This window comes from Cebus imitator, unplaced genomic scaffold (genome assembly GCF_001604975.1).
Source record: "Cebus imitator isolate Cc_AM_T3 unplaced genomic scaffold, Cebus_imitator-1.0 Scaffold91, whole genome shotgun sequence".
Taxonomy (NCBI): Eukaryota; Metazoa; Chordata; class Mammalia; order Primates; family Cebidae; genus Cebus; species Cebus imitator.
Window position 1 is genome coordinate 3,742,543 of NW_016107406.1, and position 16,942 is coordinate 3,759,484.

Here is a 16,942-nt window from a genome sequence, read left to right on the forward strand (position 1 = left end):
TTTCCGGTCGTCGCTTGGCTCGATTTTCTTCCGGGGCGGGACTTCCTGTCCATCTTTGATAGGCGGCAGGCTGCTGAGCTGGTAGGAGGACCAGACTGGGAGGGTCAGTGTGTCTGACCAGGGCTTATGTTCCTCAAAAGGGCGGCCAGGAGGATGCTTTTCCTCGGCCTTCCTTCTCGCTTTTTTTTTTTCCGCACGACGCCTCGGTTTGCGCTGATGCCCTGGGCTTTTGGCACTACCGCCCACCTGAGGCTCTTCCGCTTCCTCTTTCCCCAGGCTCCGCCCCCCAGCGTTCTGTGGCCATGACGACCGTTCCGCAGGACTCCCTGGTGTGGAAGCTTTCGGGGCTGCTGCGGGAGTCCGGTGAGTGGACTTCCGGTTGGGCTGGGCTTCGGGCGAGCTCGGGGTGGTGTCTTCTGGAGACACGCCCTAAGAGTCACGGAGTTACGACTGGTAGGGTCACCGGGTGTCAGAGTTCAATTTCTTTACTCTTACCGGGTTTGTTCCCCTAGTGCCGTTGCCTACAGTGTCCTTTGCCTGTGATAGCCTAAACTCTAGCCGTCCTTTGAGGCCAAACTCCGGTATCCCTCCCTCCTGACACTGCCCCCTCTGACACTCTCCGAAGGAGTGATGTTCATTTACCTGACTGAAAGCCCCTGAGGGAGGACCAGGGACTGATCTTGATCATAACCGTTGTTGTGTAGGAAGGCACTAAGTACAGCAGCTAGAAGCACGAGATTTGGAGTGGACCCATCTGGGTGGGAATGTCAACCCGCTTTCAAACTCGCCAGACTGCTGAGGCTCAAGTTTTCCTCACAGATTGGCATAACGATTGTACTTAACAGTTGTGGGGATTCGTTTTAATTCATGTGGAGAATTTAGTACAGTGTCTGCAGGTACAGTAAGTGCTCACAATTGGGAGCTATTGTTATTGTAATGACTTCCCTGGTGCTTGGCACTGCCTGGGCACAGTGGAGCCACAGTAGTTGTTGAGTACTTGGTTGGCATTAGTTGTGGTAGAAAAAGCCTTGGCTTTGAAATCAGATAGGAGAAGTAACTTCCTACCAACTATATGATCTCACTCAAGATTCTTTACTTTTTTGAACCTCAATTTTCATGTCTTTAAGATGGGGTTAATAGTGCTTCTTTTTGGGAGATTCTGAGAAGGTTTGAATGAGATATCAAAGTCATCCAGCAGTACTACAGTTAATGTTAGCTGCCCTCCATTACTCCACACTCCTACTGATATCTGTGGAAGCTCCCTTTATAGCAGTTTTCTTTTCTTTCTTTTCTTTTTTTGAGACAGAGTCTCACGTGTCACCCAGGCAGGAGTGCAGTGGTGCAATCTTGGCTCACTGCAATCCTGGGTTCAAGCGATTCTCCTACCTCAGCCTCCTGAGGAGCTGGGACTGCAGGTGTCTGCTGCCACGACCGGCTAATTTTTGTATTTTTTAGCAGAGCTGGGGCTTCACCACTTTGACCAGGCTGGTCTTGAACTCCTGACTTCAAGTGATTAACCCACCTTGGAACTCCCAAAGTGCTGGGATTAAAGTCATGAGCCTCGGTACCCGGCCAGTAGCAATTTTATTTTCTGGCTTGTATTAATAACTTTGCAAATGTCTTCTATCCTTCTCTGGGAGGAGACAACTAGGAGGCCCTTTGAGCGTGGGAAGAGTTCTTGAACCATGTCTGTATCTATCCTCAGTGTCTAGTACACACAGAATCCTTCATGTCAGGTTGTAGGAGTTGTTAATTTATTCAGTGATGAATGGTGCATGTGTGAATGTGTGACTACAAGGAGGTAGCAGGAAGAGGAGAGCTTGTGGTGGTAGAATAGTTTTGTATCTTCATTGTGGTGTGGCTGCAGGAATTTACAGATGGGGATAAATATATAATAAATATATGCTATAATAAACAGCATAGAACTATATATACACATTGTATCAACATCAGTGTCCTGATTGTTTTTTGTTTTTGAGACAGAGTCTAGCTCTGTCACCCAGGCTGGAGTGCAGTCACTTCATCTTGACTCTCCGCAACCTCTGCCGCCTTGGTTCAAGCTATTCTCCTGCCTCAGCCTCTTGAGTAACTGGGATTACAGTGTGTGTCACCATGCCCAGCTTAGAATAATTTTTTGTGTTTTTAATAGAGATGGGGTTAGAAACTTAGAATAATTTTTTGTATTTTTAGTGGAGATGGCGTTTCACCATGTTGGCCAGGTTAGTCTTGAACTCCTGACCTTAAGTGATTAACCTGCCTTGGCCTCCCAAAGTTCTGGGATTGTAGGGCCTGAGCCACAGTGCCCAGCTCAGTGTCCTGAATTTGATATTGTACTATAGCTATGTAAAAGTAACCATTAGGGAAAACTGGGTAAAGGATATAAGGGACCTTTCTGTGCTATTTCTGCAACATCTCTTGAATCTATACTTATGATATTTTTTAAGCCATAGAAACATTCCTCCATGCCTAGCTTGTAGCTGCAGTTTTTTAGGTGCAGTGATGAATGCCAGAGTGATCAAAAGATACCCTCAAGAATGAAAGTGTCGTTAGAGAGACCACTTTTGACAGCAATAACAATGTGTTAGTGCTGTAATGAATAGTTATTCTTTCTATGACATACTTTGTAGTATCGTTTGAAAGTTTCTACAAATGTTTATATTACTTTTGCAATCAGAAAAAGAAATAAAAATAAAGCGTCTAATTAACTTTTATATAATAACAAGTGACTGCAATGTGAAAATTCAGCAGTATTGCTTCCTGAGATGACTTCCTGGAGGAGGCTGGTCTCAAGCCGGGCGGTGGAAGCGGGTGTCTCAGAACATGAGAGAGCTGTGAATCAAGCTGGCTGTATTTCCAGCACTGTCAGTAGATCTGGCTCTTTTGAGCAGAAGGTGAAAGAAAATTTGGAAGAGTTGGTTGGAGTTGTGTAGCCAAATAGTGTCATCAGGCTGAATGAAGTGTTAGGACTTTTTTTTTTTTTTTTTGAAGATGAGGGGAGCCATTGAATGCTTTTGAGTTGGGAGGAGATAGAAAATTTGATCCTGCAATAGGATATCTACAGTAGGGATTAGAGTGGGTATATTTTGGCACAACAGAGTCTTAGAATAAAAGGAAAAATCTTTTCACTGTCTTCCCTCCTGTCTGCCCCTCTCTCTGCAGGGGATGTGGTCCTGTCTGGCTGTAGCACCCTGAGCCTGCTAACTCCCACACTGCAACAGCTGAACCATGTATTTGAGCTGCACCTGGGGCCCTGGGGCCCTAGCCAGACAGGCTTTGTGGCTCTGCCCTCCCATCCTGCTGACTCCCCTGCCATCCTTCAGCTTCAGTTTCTCTTCGATGTGCTGCAGAAAACACTTTCACTCAAGGTTCTGGGTGTGGGGAAAGGGCAGGATGTGCAAGGAGCCCAAGAGAATGATGAAAGCTGGGGGTAGGGGAGGCGTGCAGGGTAGGGGAGGCGTGCAGGGTAGGGGAGGGGTGCAGAAATCTGCGGTTCCAGGATCCACAGGGTGTCAGAGGTACCAGTGGTTCTGCTAAGGAAGGAATGTCGAGGACAGGGAGATCTGCTGTGCCTCAGTAAATGGAGTGTTTTTTTTTTTTTTCAGCTGGTCCATGTCCCTGGTCCTGGCCCCCCAGGGCCCATCAAGATTTTCCCCTTCAAATCCCTTCGGCACCTGGAGGTATGGGGACACTGGGGGATGTTGGTGCACAGCACCCAACTTGAGGCAGCCACTTGGGGATAGGAAGGAGAAGGGTGTCTTTGGTGGGGAGGCCAGGCCGGAGTATACCCATTGCTCTGCAGTAATGTGACATCCACCCTCTTTCGATTTACTGCTTCCCTAAACCATAGCTGGGCTTTGTGGTCTTCTCCCTCCTCCCAACTAGGGGAAATGGGGATGAGGTCTTTATCTTCTGTGGGGTTCTGCCTTCCTCCCTCCCCTTTCCTTGTCCCAGCTCCGAGGTGTTCCCCTCCACTGTCTGCATGGCCTCCGAGGCATCTATTCCCAACTGGAGACCCTGATTTGTAGCAAGAGCCTCCAGGCATTAGAGGTAAGGAGGGTGAGGGGTGAGCTTATACGCCTTGTACTGAGAGTGACAGAGGACCAAGCTCTGGTCTTCTCCCCTCTCTGAAGCTCTCCCTGTATCCCGCTTCCATCTTGACAATGTTTTCACTCCCTCTCTGTGTTCCTGCAGTCATACCTACCATCTTATATTTCATATTCTACTGTCTGCCTTCCCACTCGCCCCAAAGTGAGTTCTTGGGTCAGGGACCTGGGCTTTAAGCCTGTATCTTCAGATGGAGTTCAGTGTATAAAAAATGAATGAGTGACTGGGTGGTAGAGCTTGGCCTTGGCATGGGGAGGCAGGGGAGGGTGGGGTGATGAAGCACCTGTCCGCCCGCTCAGGAGCTCCTCTCAGCCTGCGGCGGCGACTTCTGCTCTGCCCTCCCTTGGCTGGCTCTGCTTTCTGCCGACTTCAGCTACAATGCACTGACCTCCTTAGACAGCTCACTGGTGAGTGCGTCAGAGGGAAGAGGGTTTCGAGGAAGGGCAAGGCCAGGCCTTTGGGGAGGAGGGCCAGGTGGTTGGCCAGATAGTATTGTAGTGAACATTGATTTCTCTGCCTCCTCCCCATCTCTCTCAGCGCCTCTTGTCAGCTCTGCGTTTCTTGAACCTAAGCCACAATCAAGTCCAGGACTGCCAGGGATTCCTGATGGTGAGTGTGGGCATTCTGGCAGCTGGCACACCATGGGTCTTTGATTGCTCTGCTCTCACTCCCTCTCCATGACTGGCTTTTACTCCCACCTTGCTCTTGCCATGAAGGTGGAGCTGCATTCTGGGAGACAGCACTGCTTAGGCTCTAGCATCAGACAAACCAGAGTTCAAATCTCAACTTCTGGTATGTGTGCGACTTGGAGCAAGTTAGTTACTTCTTGGTTTCTTTACCTGTAAAGCAGAAATCACAAGAGTGTTCCTGTTTTTTGGTTTTTTTTTTTTTTTTTTTTTTTTTTTTTTTTTTTTTTTTTTTTTTTTTTTTCTTTTTTTTGTTTTTTTTTTTTTTTTTTTTTTTTTTGAGATGGAGTCTCGCTCTGTTGCCCAGGCTGGAGTGCAATGGCACAATCTTGGCTCACTGCAACATCTGCCTCCTGGGTTCTAGCAATTCTCCTGCCTCAGCCTCCCAAGTATCTGGGATTACAGGCATGGGATTACAGGCACACCCCACCATGCCTGGCTAATTTCTGTATTTTTAGTAGAGATGGGGTTTCACCATTTGCTAGGCTGGTCTCGAACTCCTGACCTCAAGTGATCTACCTGCCTTGGCCTCCCAAAGTGCTGGGATTACAGACATGAGCCACCGCGCCTGACCGAGTACCTGCTTTTATAGTATTAAAATGATTGTGAAGAAGTACTCAGTGTTACTTAATCTAGTGCCTAGCTCAGAAACTGATAGCTTTTGTGATGATGACGAAGAACCTTTCTTCTGTGTCCTCCCATCCACCTGTCAGAGATAAAGTGGAACTAGTTAAAGTGGTAAGGACAGATTTGAGTCAGTGATAAACTATTGCAATAGGGGAGAGGGTGCACCGTGAACTGAACACCGCTTTGATCTGTGCAGAGGTGACTGTGCATTTACAAGGAGAGCGAGGGAATAGGAAGGGGAACTGTGAGGGCTTGAGCAGAGTAAAGGAAGTGGAAATGTACAAAAAGCGGAAGTGGAAGCTAGTCCACATGAAGCCCTTCTGGGTTTGAGTAGCTCCAGGCATGCAGGCTGTCCAGACGTTATCTTTGAAGTTTGTATCACCTAGTCCAACTTCAGCTCACAGGGCTTTTTCTAAGATTCTGGGGGAAAGGGCAGCTATAAGTGAGCTAAAATTCCAACAAGGATCTGGGGACTCAGGCTTTAGTTCTCAGTGATGCGAAGTTGGGAGGGAGAAAATTGGAAATGTTAGTTTAGAAAACTGTAACCTAATAATGAAGAAAACTAGAAGAATTGAGAATTTGGTAAGGGCTGATGTGTAAGACAGCAGGACCCAGTCCAATTTACAGGTAGATAATAAAACTTCAAATCAAATGAACAGGACTAGAATCTGGTAACCCATAGGGTGTATTAGTAGTTTTCATTAAGAGATATATTTTTCTCTAAGGTGAATCATTCCCTTTTTGATTAAAGACAGTGGAAGTAGGATTATTCTTGTTTACAAAATAAGTCTGAACCTGTTAGATTGGTCTGCCTGTTTACATAAGTGTAGTAAGAATGGTAATTGACCGCAGAGGCCTTTTTTAAGTTTGCTTTCCTGTAACTTTTTTTTTTTTTTTAATTTTTTTAAGTTTATTTGATATATTTGACGATCAGCGATTAGTTCTCCTGGAACTTTTTATAAGGACTCTCAGACTGGACTTTTAAAACCCTCTTGAGGCTAGGAAGCCAAGAACTTGTCATCAGACTTCACGTAGAGTACCTATAGATGTGTGAATTCCTCTCTTCTTGATGTCTCCAAAATAACCTGAGGTTCCTGGGGCTGTCAGGAACTAGCCTTTGCCACTCATTTGTAAGGCTGGGAACCCTATAAGCCAAGTAGCAGGCTGGTTTTTCCAAGAAGGCTTTGTAAGCATTGGCTCCATATAGTCACTTTAGTTCCTTAAAACTGTCTGTCCATATCTGATTGTATGCAGTATTTTAAAACGTAACATTCCAGTCATATTTTAAAAGTTCAGTCAAAGCCTAGTTATACAACCAATTTTCCCAATTGTGTCCTGTTACAAGGAGGGCAGACTCTATTGAACCTATGAAAATAACCATATTGCTATGTAAATAAGAATGCTCATGGGAGTTCCCGAATTCTGGAGGGATCAGGCATGGAGAAAAGATAAATGCTTCATATACATATACATGTATCTATATATATATGTGTATACATATATACATGTGTCTATATATACGTATATTTATGTATATGCATATATATATATATTTTATAAAAGTATAATTTACTCAACTGTTTTGTGCTATAGATCACATAACAGAAAAGGTAAAGAGGTTCCTTATATCCAAAAAATAGAACATTAAAGAACCGGCCAGGCACAGTGGCTCACATCTGTAATCCCAGCACTTTGGGAGGCTGAGGCGGGCAGATCACGAGGCCAGGAGTTCAAGATCAGCCTGGGCAACATGGTGAAACCCTGTCTCTACTAAAAATACAAAAATCAGCTGGGCGTGGTGGTGTGCGCCTGTAATCCCAGCTACTGGGGAGGCTGAGGCAGGAGAATCGCTTGAACTCAGGAGGCAGAGGTTGCAGTGAGCCGAGATCATGACACTGCACTCCAGCCTGAGTGACAGAGCAAGAGTCTGTCTCAAAAAAAAAAAAAAAAAAGTGAAAAACCAAAACAGAATCAACAGTATTTTAAACAAAGCCATTAAAACTATAATCATCCTTCATCAGTTCATTCAGTCTTATGCAGTCAGTTCTCATTGTGCTTGATCTTGGGTTAGCAGTGTTATGAATCCATCAGCTTTTTCATTGGAGTTTTGGAAATTCTGACTCGGTCCAGTGGTATGATCTCAAAGTTGTTTAAGCAGTGCCACCAGAAGCCTTTGCCCTACAGGACCTAGCATGGTCCTTTTCTATGGGTCTCTGTGACAGTCCCTTTTTGTTCAAAGTAAGTACTCTGACCTGTAGCTGATTGCAATAACTTTTAGGAAGCAGGGTAAAGCAGTAACTCTGTGGATGATGAAAGAGTTAAATGGTCTGTTTCCATGAGCTTTTTCTTTTTTTATTTTTTCCCCTCGGTTGCTTTTGGAGGTCTCTGAGTCCCTTGAGAGCCCCCAGTGGGGGCAGAGGACCTAAAGTTTGAGTGACTGTAGGGAGTTGAGGGGCTGGAGTATGAAGGGAAAGGTCTGGCAGGGTGACTAGGGGTGGAGAAGGAGAGGCTTGAAGGGGAACCTGTCATGGGTCCGGGGAGCTGAAGGAAAGAGGAAAGGTCGTAGGAGGAGGAAAGGGGAGCAGAGGTGATGTGGAGGGGGGTGTCTTAGAGGAGCCAGCTTGGAGAGATCTTAAGTTTCCCAAAGAAGCCATTGAAGTTCCAGATTATCCTTAGTAAAGTCTTGCCAACAGGAAATGAAATGGACAGAGCTAGGGCCATAGTGGTAACATATACCGTATAGTCAGCAGAGTTTGAGAAGAGGGTTTCAGTTGACTGCAAAGTCCATGGGAGGGGCAGGATCAAGGAGGGAAAACAGAGAGGACTCAAAACACAGCCAGGAAGAACTTCCAGCTCAGGAGTCAGGAAGGGAATTTCCGCATGAAACAGAGTGAGGAAGAAGGAATTCCAGCTTAGGAGGTGCCTTTCACACGAAAGTTGGGACTCTAACCAAGCTTCTCGAGTGTCCTTGGAATCAGGAGACTCAAAAGCTTCCTCATTGTGCTTCAGTGGATGTTTTGTCGCAAGCACTGGGCTGGGAGTCAGACTCGCCAGCAGATCCCATTGATCAGTCAGGAGTGAAGGCAAAGGCGTCAAAAGTATGCAGCTGGGGTCCCAAGTGAGGGGGCTGGGAGGATCTGATGATGAATCTGACCCAATTTGAGTCATGGCACCAGGTGGCTGTCATGGATAAAGCTAGACACTAGATTTTAAATAGTAATAAACAATTGCAGTAGTGAAGAGGGTTGAGTGTAGTTTATTTTTGTGCAGGGGTGACTGGGCATTTTATTTTATTTTATTTTTGAGACAGAATCTCACTCTGTCACCCAGGCTGGAGTACAGTGGCGCCATCTCAGCTTACTGCAACCTCTGTCTCCCAGCTTCAAATGATTCTTGTGCCTCATTCTCCCGAGTAGCTGGGATTACAAGTGTGTGCCACCACGCCCAGCTAATTTTTGTATTTTTAGTAGAGTCGGGGTTTCACCATATTGGTCAGGCTGGTCTTGAACTCCTGGCCTCAAGTGATCCAGCCTCCTCAGCCTCTCAGAGTGCTGGGATTACAGGCATGAGCCACTGTGCTGACTGGGCATTTTAAAAGGAGAGCGGGGAGAGTGGGTAGGGGGAATGATAGGACCTTGAGCAGAGCTGGGGAAGTGGAAATCAGGTTGGTCCATGTGAAACCCATCTGGGTTTGCTAACTAACTGGCACTTATCAAAATAAGCCTTCTACCCTTTCACGGAGACTGGGAGACGGCCCCTATCTTCAGGTGTTGGCTGGAACAAATGGGAGATTCTTTTGGCAGCTTTGACTTTTCCCAGGCAGGAACTTAAGGGGGCTGGAGGAGCTGCCATGCCCGGAATGTGGCCTTGAACTGTTAGGAACGCTGCTGGTGTTGTTCAAGTCTTTTAACGTGGGGTAGGGGTGGATGAAATCATTTGTACCGGGCCTGTGCAGTTTTATGTAGGCCAAGGTTGAGGCCTAGTCCAGAAGAGTTCTCAGGAGACCCTAATTAGAGTTTGGTCAAGGAGAGAATTGTTTTCTTTCCCTCGCCCCCTCCAGGATTTGTGTGAGCTCCACCATCTGGACATCTCCTATAATCGCTTGCATTTGGTGCCAAGAATGGGACCCTCGGGGGCTGCTCTGGGGGTCCTGATACTGCGAGGCAATGAGCTCCAGAACCTGCATGGTGCGTGGGGGTGTGTGATGAGGCAAGCATGGAGGGGAAAGCGGGGAGTGAGGCTCTGGCGGGCCTGGGGGCCACGTGGCTCTAGAGCCTTGAGAGGGCTTATGGGGAGGGCAGGGGTGCTCTGGCTGGTCTTTCTGCTGCACCCTCCACAGTGCATGCACCACACTTACTCTCTCGCACTCATCTGCATGCCCGTCCTCTCTTGCCTCCACCCCAGGCCTGGAGCAGCTGAGGAATCTCCGGCACCTGGATTTGGCATACAATCTGCTGGAAGGACACCGGGAGCTGTCGCCACTGTGGCTGCTGGCTGAGCTTCGCAAGGTGAGACGGGAGGGTATCAGGGGCCTGGGAGCCACCCTTGCACCCTCCCCATCATGCTGATTTGGTCAGTGCCATCTTCACACAGGGAGGGCCCTGGGCCCTCCTCATTCTCCCCTTCCTGCCCCTCAGCTCTACCTAGAGGGGAACCCTTTGTGGTTCCACCCTGCACACCGAGCGGCCACTGCCCAGTACTTGTCACCACGAGCTAGGGTTGCTGCTACCGGCGTGAGTGATCATCCTATATCCACTCTGCTTCCCCTTTCCTGCCCAGACCTCCCCCACCTTGTACCCCTTGCTATCCCTGGGTGGGGGGCCGAGGACCTGGGCCCTGCTTACTGTGTTGTTAATACCTGGAACTCAGCAGCACGGGCCCCACCCCTTTTTGTCTTTGCTCAGTTCCTTCTCGATGGCAAGGTCTTGTCGCTGACAGATTTTCAGGTCAGTGTGATCAGGGGCAAGGACTGATGGGGGAAGACATGAAGGGAGAGCGCTGGGGAGGGAACAGAGGGCTGGCTGGTGACAGGGTCTTCCTGGTCAGTGGAAAGTAGGGTCTTGCCTTTTGGCTGGCTTGGGCAAGGCAGAGGTGCTCCTGGGCTCCAACCTCGACCTTCTGTCGTCACATGCCAGACTCACACATCCTTGGGGCTCAGCCCCATGGGCCCACCTTTGCTCTGGCCAGTGGGGAGTACTCCTGAAACCTCAGGCGGCCCTGATCTGAGTGACAGCCTCTCCTCTGGGGGTGTTGTGGTCCAGCCCCCACTTCATAAGGTTAAGGTAAGCCGTGTCCTCTGCTGCCTCATGCCTGGGGTGGGGTGTCTCTGCAGACTCCGGGCTGCAGTGGGCAGGAATGGTAGGAACTGTGCTTGCATGTGGTTGGGGTTTCTTTGGTAGGTTGGATGGTCGGCCGTGGATGGCAGGGCTGGAGGCTTGGCTTTCACAGAACTTCTTCCCTCCACCAACCTCAGAGCCGAGTCCGTGTGAGGCGGGCGAGCATCTCTGAACCCAGTGATACAGACCCGGAGCCCCGAACTCTGAACCCCTCTCCAGCTGGTAAGTCAGCCCCACCCCACTAACCTCTCTCATCCCCATCCAGCTCACTCTAATCTTTAAGTTACGGTAAAGGTCTGGTAGAAGAAATATTATTTTTTGTCGGGGTGGAGTATTATAGAGGGCTTCTTAGTCTTTTACTTTAGGGAAAGGAGAAGACACTGCTTCTGGAGGCATTTTGAAAAGTGTTTCAAGGAACATTAATTTTGCGGGGTGTCAAGAGATCGTGTGGGCCAGGCACAATGGCTTACACTTGTAATCCCAGCACTTTGGGAGGCTAAGGTGGGAGGATTGTTTGAGCCCAGGAGTTTGAGACCAGCCTGGGAAACATAGACACCCATTTCTACAAAAAAATGTTTAAAATTAGCCTGACATGGCAGTGCGCGCCTGTAGTCCTAGCTACTTGGGAGGCTGAGGTGGGAGGATCGCTTGAGCCTGATAGTACCAGGTTACAGTGAGCTATGGTTGTGCCACTGCGCTCTAACCTGGTGACAGAATAAGACCCTGTCTCAAAAAAATAAAAAATGAAAAACCCCAAACCAAAAGAAAGTATATATGTATACATATAAAATAATGGGATTGTGGCCAGAGAAGTTTGGGAAATTCGAGGGTGAAGAGAAATAGGTGTGTTAGCTGCAGGCCACCTCGGGACCTTCAATATGCTGCCACGCATGGTGAGTCCCCAGAAGTAGCAGGGGATGTGCAGCTTGGATTGCCTGTGACCACAGTGTTCATAGGACACACTTCAGTACATTCCGTGGAGGGGACCCCTCTACCCTCCCTTGCCCCATCTCCATCCACATTGCTTTCTTATCACTGAAAAGCACCATTGAAGCATTTGGGGCCATCTGGGGTGCATGGGAGGCGGGCTTGCTCAGCTCTGCGATCCTCTCCTGCCCAGGATGGTTTGTGCAGCAGCACCGGGAGCTGGAGCTCATGAGCAGCTTCCGGGAACGGTTTGGCCGCGACTGGCTACAGTACAGGAGCCACCTGGAGGCCTCCGGAAACCCTCTGCCGGCTGCCCCCACCACTCCTGCCCCCAGTGTACCTCCAGCTGGCTCCCAGGGCCCAGACATGGCACCCAGACCTTCACCCCCGGAGGAGGATGCCAGAGGCCTCTGGGAGTCACCACAGAAAATTTCAGAGGAGGTCAGGGTGGAGCCACAGGAGAAGGAAGAGGAGGAAGAGGAGCAGATGGTGCAACAGGGAGAGGAGGAGGCAGGAGAGAAGGAGCAGGAGGAGGAGGAGGAGCAGGACCAGAAGGAAGTGGAAGGTGAGCACTCTTGGGTGTGCTGGGGCCAGGGGCTGGTGGGATGTGTGGCGGTGATGGGGCCTGGTGGGTAGAAGGCCACTCGTTGGGATGTGTGGGGGTGGTGGGACCTGGTGGGTGGAGGGCCACTCGTTGGGACGTGTAGGGGTGGTGGGGCCTGGTGGGAAGAAGACCACTGGTTGGGATGTGTGGGGGTGGCAGGGCCTGGTGGGTGGAAGGCCACTGGTTGGGATGTGTGGGGGTCGCGGGGCCTGGTGGGAGGAAGGCCACTCATTGGGATGTGTGAGGGTGGAGGGGCCTGGTGGGTGGAGGGCCACTCCAGGGGAGGGCAGCTTCTGGGTACTTACCTCCCTGCAGAGCTTCTCTCTCGGTCTCTCCACAGCGGAGCTCTGTCGCCCCATGTTGGTGTGTCCCCTGGTGGGGCCTGAGGGTGTGTGTGGCAGGGAATGCTTTCTCAGGGTCACTTCTGCCCACCTGTTTGAGGTGGAACTCCAAGCAGCTCTAACCCTGGAACGACTGGAGCTCCAGAGTCTAGAGGCAGCTGAGATAGAGTCGGAGGCCCAGGTTCAGAGACTGCCCAGGCCCAAGGTGAGTGGGGCAGTGGGGGCTCTGGAGGAGCCAGCTACGAAGAGCCGGGGCTGTTGTGTGCCCGGCACTGGGCTGGGCATTTATCACAGTCTCTCCTTGGCACTAGGAGCCGAGGCGGGAGCGTGAGAGGTTGCAGGTGCTCAGGAGGCTGGGCTGAGGAGCAGGGATTCTGTGCTGGAGCTTGCACGTTAGCGCAGGCCTGTGTCAGGCTCCAGAGCTACTGCTTCTCTTCCATGCTCTCAGTATCCCCTCATCCCTCTGGCCGCCGCCACTGCTGTCTTTTACTCAGTCCTGCTTCCTCCTGCAGGGCTCAGATCTGCTCCCTGGAGCCCCCATCCTCAGTCTTCGCTTCTCCTACATCTGCCCTGACCGGCGGCTGCGTCGCTATGTGGTGCTGGAGCCTGATGCCCACGCAGCCGTCCAGGTGATGGGGCCTAGAGTGGGGGCCCAGGAGGCTGTGGGGGTTGAGAGAGCCAGAGGGGAGTGGCAGTAGGCCTGAGGGCCAGGGGCCTGTGAGAGATGTCTGTCTGGGGTCTGCCTGCTCACAGCTGCCTCCCATTCACCCGCTGTCAGGAGCTGCTTGCCGTGTTGACCCCAGTCACCAACATGGCTCGGCATCAGCTTGGGGAGGCCAGGAACCTCCTGCCGGGTAGATTTCAGTGTCTACGCTGTGGCCATGAGTTCAAGCCAGAGGAGCCCAAGCTGGGATTGGACAGTGAGGAAGGCTGGAGGCCTCTGTTCCAAAAGACAGGTACAAGTCCTGCTTTTGACCTCTCTGCCCACCGCCTCCCCTGTTGCAGGGAAGGTGTGGAGTGGGAGCCCCAGGGAGAAGGGATGAGAGAGAATGGAGACCAGTTGTTCTGCTGGAAGAAAAATAAAACCGCTTGCCTGCTGCATTTTCAAAAAGGAAAACAGAAAAAAGAAGAAACTATATCCTGATTTTTTTTTTTTTTTTTACTCCAGAAGTCAGGAAATGCAATCTCTGTAACTGTTCTTAAACATACTCATCATTTTTTCATAACCTGAAGGCTTGTTGTGTTGGGGTTTTTTGACTGATATTTCAGACACTACAGAAACCTAATGGGCCCTCACTGCAGTGTCAGATTGTGCTGCTGCCCCTGCCCACAAGTGTAGCTGTTGAGTGGGATGCTCAGGGATTGGCTTGCTTTGTCCTTCCTGGCTGACCTTGGAAGCTACATAATGTCTTGTGGCATTTCTTCATGCGCTAATCCTGAAAATGAGAATTGTTTCCATTGTAGACTGGTCAAAAAGCACTATCTTGCAAGAAGACATTGAAGAAGAAAGAAATATTCTTGGTATCAGCTATGTGGAAATGCCAGAATTTTATTAGCCAGTTTTCTCTTCTTGGCGGCAGCTGGAGCAGGAGTTTACATTTTATTCAGAAAATGGAGCCCTCCCCACTGTGACCTGGCCAGGGCACTGTGGCCTTAGCCCCTCTTGGACCCTGGCTGGACACCGTGAGGAGCTGTGGCCACTGGAATCTCTTCCATGGTGGCATTATTAATGAACATTAGTAACATTATGTAATGAACATTACTGTGGGTTCCATTCTCCTTTCATTTACCTCATCTGAACAAAAGGGAATGAACTCACCCCATGGTGCTATTATGCTGCTTAAATGTGACAGTAAGGCACCAAGCGTCGGGCCTGGCAGAAAACCAAGGGCCTCTGTAAATGGTAGCTGCTGTCATTGCCCCCAGTTATATGGTCCTGGGCAGCGTGTGTAAATTATGTAATCTTTCTTTTCCTCTTTGCAAAATGGGATAGGAGAGTTTCTCTGGTGCTGAAATGTGGTCATACTGGCATAGGAGCTAGCACACGCCCAACACAGGGTAGCTGCTCAGAGAGCTGCTTCTCTCATTGCTGATCCATGTCCTGATTCCTTCCCGGCTTCCTGACACTACGGATGAGTACAAGATAGACCCTGTTGTCATCCCTGTTTTACAGACGAGTGACCAGGCTCACAGAGCTTAGGTGACTTGCCCATGATTACAGAGCCATTAATTGATGGAGCCTGGAATTGGACCCAAATATGGCAACAGAGTTCTCTCTGCCTTTCCAGACCTGTTGATTTTGTTCTTTCAGATGTTGCTAGGAGAGCTCTGAAGTACTTGGTCAGCCCAAGTCTGTAGGAGGACATAAGAGCAGGGCCTAGTTGTGTTTGGCCCAGTCTGAGAGGGCCTAGTGTCAGAAGGTGGAGTGCACTCTGAGGAGGCTGTGGGCTGTGGTTTGCTCATCCCTCTCTGGGATGAGGAGTGATCAGTCAGCAGCTGAGCCGGGAGAGGGAGCTGGTGGGCTGGCGCACTGTGGTTGTGTATGAAGCTGAAGACTTGGGCTCAGCGGAGACCAGAGAGTGGGCAAGGAGCGCCGTGAGTGTGGTGGGAGTTGTGGCACGGTGTGGGGGACGCTCACGGGTACTGTGTCCATCCTCCCTCCAGAAGCTCCTGCTGTATGTCCTAACTGTGGTAGTGACCATGTGGTTCTCCTGGTCGTGTCTGGGGGAACCCCCAAAAGGGAGCAGAAACAGGGAGAGCAGTCTCTGGCTCCCTCTCCATCTGCCAACTCTGTCTTCGACCCTCCTGGCCATGGTGACCACCACGACAGGGCCAAGAGCAGCCCACCTCAGGCACCGAGCACCCGTGACCGCAGTAGTTGGAGCCTCAGTCCCCGTGAGTATAGGCAAAACAAGACGTAAGTGGGGTTGGGGGAGGGAAGGGGCACTGATGGGGAAGTGGAGATGGAGCCCAGGGGCTGGCTGATGCCCCCCCCCCATTGCCCTCAGCCCCTGAGCTCTGTGGCCTCCGCTCTGTGGACCACCGACTGCGGCTCTTCCTGGACGTTGAGGTGTTCAGCGATGCCCAGGAGGAGTTCCAGTGCTGCTTCAAGGTCTGTGCTCCCTGGCATTGCCCGCCCCATCCCCCTAGCTGGCCAGGTTTTCATCACAGCCAACTGAGTTAGATCAGGCACTCTGGAGTCACCTGACCTGCTTCTGGTTTCAGCCCCAGCAGCTTCTTGCTGTGTGGCTGTGGATCCATTGCTTGGTGTTGGAGTCCCAGTTGTTGCCCGTCTTCGAAGGAGATAATGATGCTTCCCTTACACAGTGGCATGCGTCAGAGTTCATGGTGAAGCTGTCCGGCCCAGCACCTGGTGCTCATCAGCGGGGCCTCCTAGCTTTATTATAAACAGATGGTGTTGCTAGGCCTTTGTTGAGCACCTGTTGTGCTAGACATTGAGGAGCTACAGATCACTCTTGCCCTTGATCTTGCAGTCTGTAGTGAGAAATTGACGATGATTGTGAAATGTGCAGGTGCTGTTATCAGGCTGCAGCCCTAGAAGGGGTGTCTAGTGCAGCTTGAGCGGGTCAGGGAGCTTTCCTGGGAGGTGATGTCTAAGCTAAGTCTTGAAGGATAAATTAGGGAGTAGGGAGGAAAATAATATTTTAGGTGAAGGAAGCAGCAAACGCATGGAGGCCCAAGAGTGTCGCCGGAGGGGAGAACTGCCCAGGATGAGGGGACAGGGCACCTAGACGTGCAGGGCAGGGGCAGGGGTCCCAAGAGGACTCTGGGAGGCTGGCAGGGGCCAAGTCAGGAGTTGTTGCCTCCTGTGTCTGCCAGGAAGTTTGGACTTGGTCATGAGGGCCACTGGGAACCACTGAAGGATTTGAAATGGGGCAGTGACGGTCAGTTTTGTGCCTTAGAACAGTGAGTCTGGCGGACGGGGCGAGGCGACAGGCAGGAAAGCCAGCTGCTGAGGCTCTGAGGGGGCAGGGGCCAAAAGACAGAGCGGTGGTGGATGGAGAGGCTGTCAAGTGCCAGGGAAGCTGCACAGACGGGTGCGTGGGTGGTGGGAGGGTCTGGCCGAGGGTGCTGGCACCAGGAACTCAGCTTTCAGTATGGCCCCGCCTCCCCAGGCCTCTCATCAGGTTCCTCACCAACTTCTTCTTCCCCAGGTGCCAGTGGCGTTGGCAGGCCACACCAGGGAGTTCCTGTGCCTTGTGGTTGTGTCTGACCACAGGTTGTACCTGTTGAAGGTGACTGCGGAGATGCGGTGAGTGAGCTGGGAGGTGGGGTGAGTGAGGGGGGAGGTGGGGT

At 50.6% G+C, this 16,942-nt stretch overlaps 1 protein-coding gene across 3 annotated transcripts in view; it reads left to right on the forward strand.

Moving 5' to 3' along the window:
- Window positions 1-16,942, forward strand: part of LOC108309117 (serine/threonine kinase 11 interacting protein) — a 19,940-nt gene continuing 2,998 nt past the window's right edge. Inside the window, exons 1-20 of one of the 3 annotated variants that reach the window (XM_017535289.2) lie at window positions 1-81; window positions 277-363; window positions 3,160-3,365; window positions 3,603-3,677; window positions 3,952-4,047; window positions 4,404-4,511; window positions 4,642-4,713; window positions 9,478-9,604; window positions 9,822-9,925; window positions 10,055-10,150; window positions 10,322-10,363; window positions 10,553-10,699; window positions 10,891-10,975; window positions 11,874-12,245; window positions 12,625-12,830; window positions 13,138-13,254; window positions 13,404-13,581; window positions 15,290-15,520; window positions 15,634-15,737; window positions 16,801-16,898. In XM_017535289.2, coding sequence (XP_017390778.1) covers window positions 303-363; window positions 3,160-3,365; window positions 3,603-3,677; window positions 3,952-4,047; window positions 4,404-4,511; window positions 4,642-4,713; window positions 9,478-9,604; window positions 9,822-9,925; window positions 10,055-10,150; window positions 10,322-10,363; window positions 10,553-10,699; window positions 10,891-10,975; window positions 11,874-12,245; window positions 12,625-12,830; window positions 13,138-13,254; window positions 13,404-13,581; window positions 15,290-15,520; window positions 15,634-15,737; window positions 16,801-16,898 — 2,525 coding nt within the window. In that variant the 5' untranslated portion in view covers window positions 1-81; window positions 277-302. Of the gene's footprint in view, window positions 108-276; window positions 364-3,159; window positions 3,366-3,602; window positions 3,678-3,951; window positions 4,048-4,403; window positions 4,512-4,641; window positions 4,714-9,477; window positions 9,605-9,821; window positions 9,926-10,054; window positions 10,151-10,321; window positions 10,364-10,552; window positions 10,700-10,890; window positions 10,976-11,873; window positions 12,246-12,624; window positions 12,831-13,137; window positions 13,255-13,403; window positions 13,582-15,289; window positions 15,521-15,633; window positions 15,738-16,800; window positions 16,899-16,942 lie in introns of all 3 variants that reach the window. The other 2 variants (XM_017535288.2, XM_017535290.2) reach the window with 2 other exon arrangements.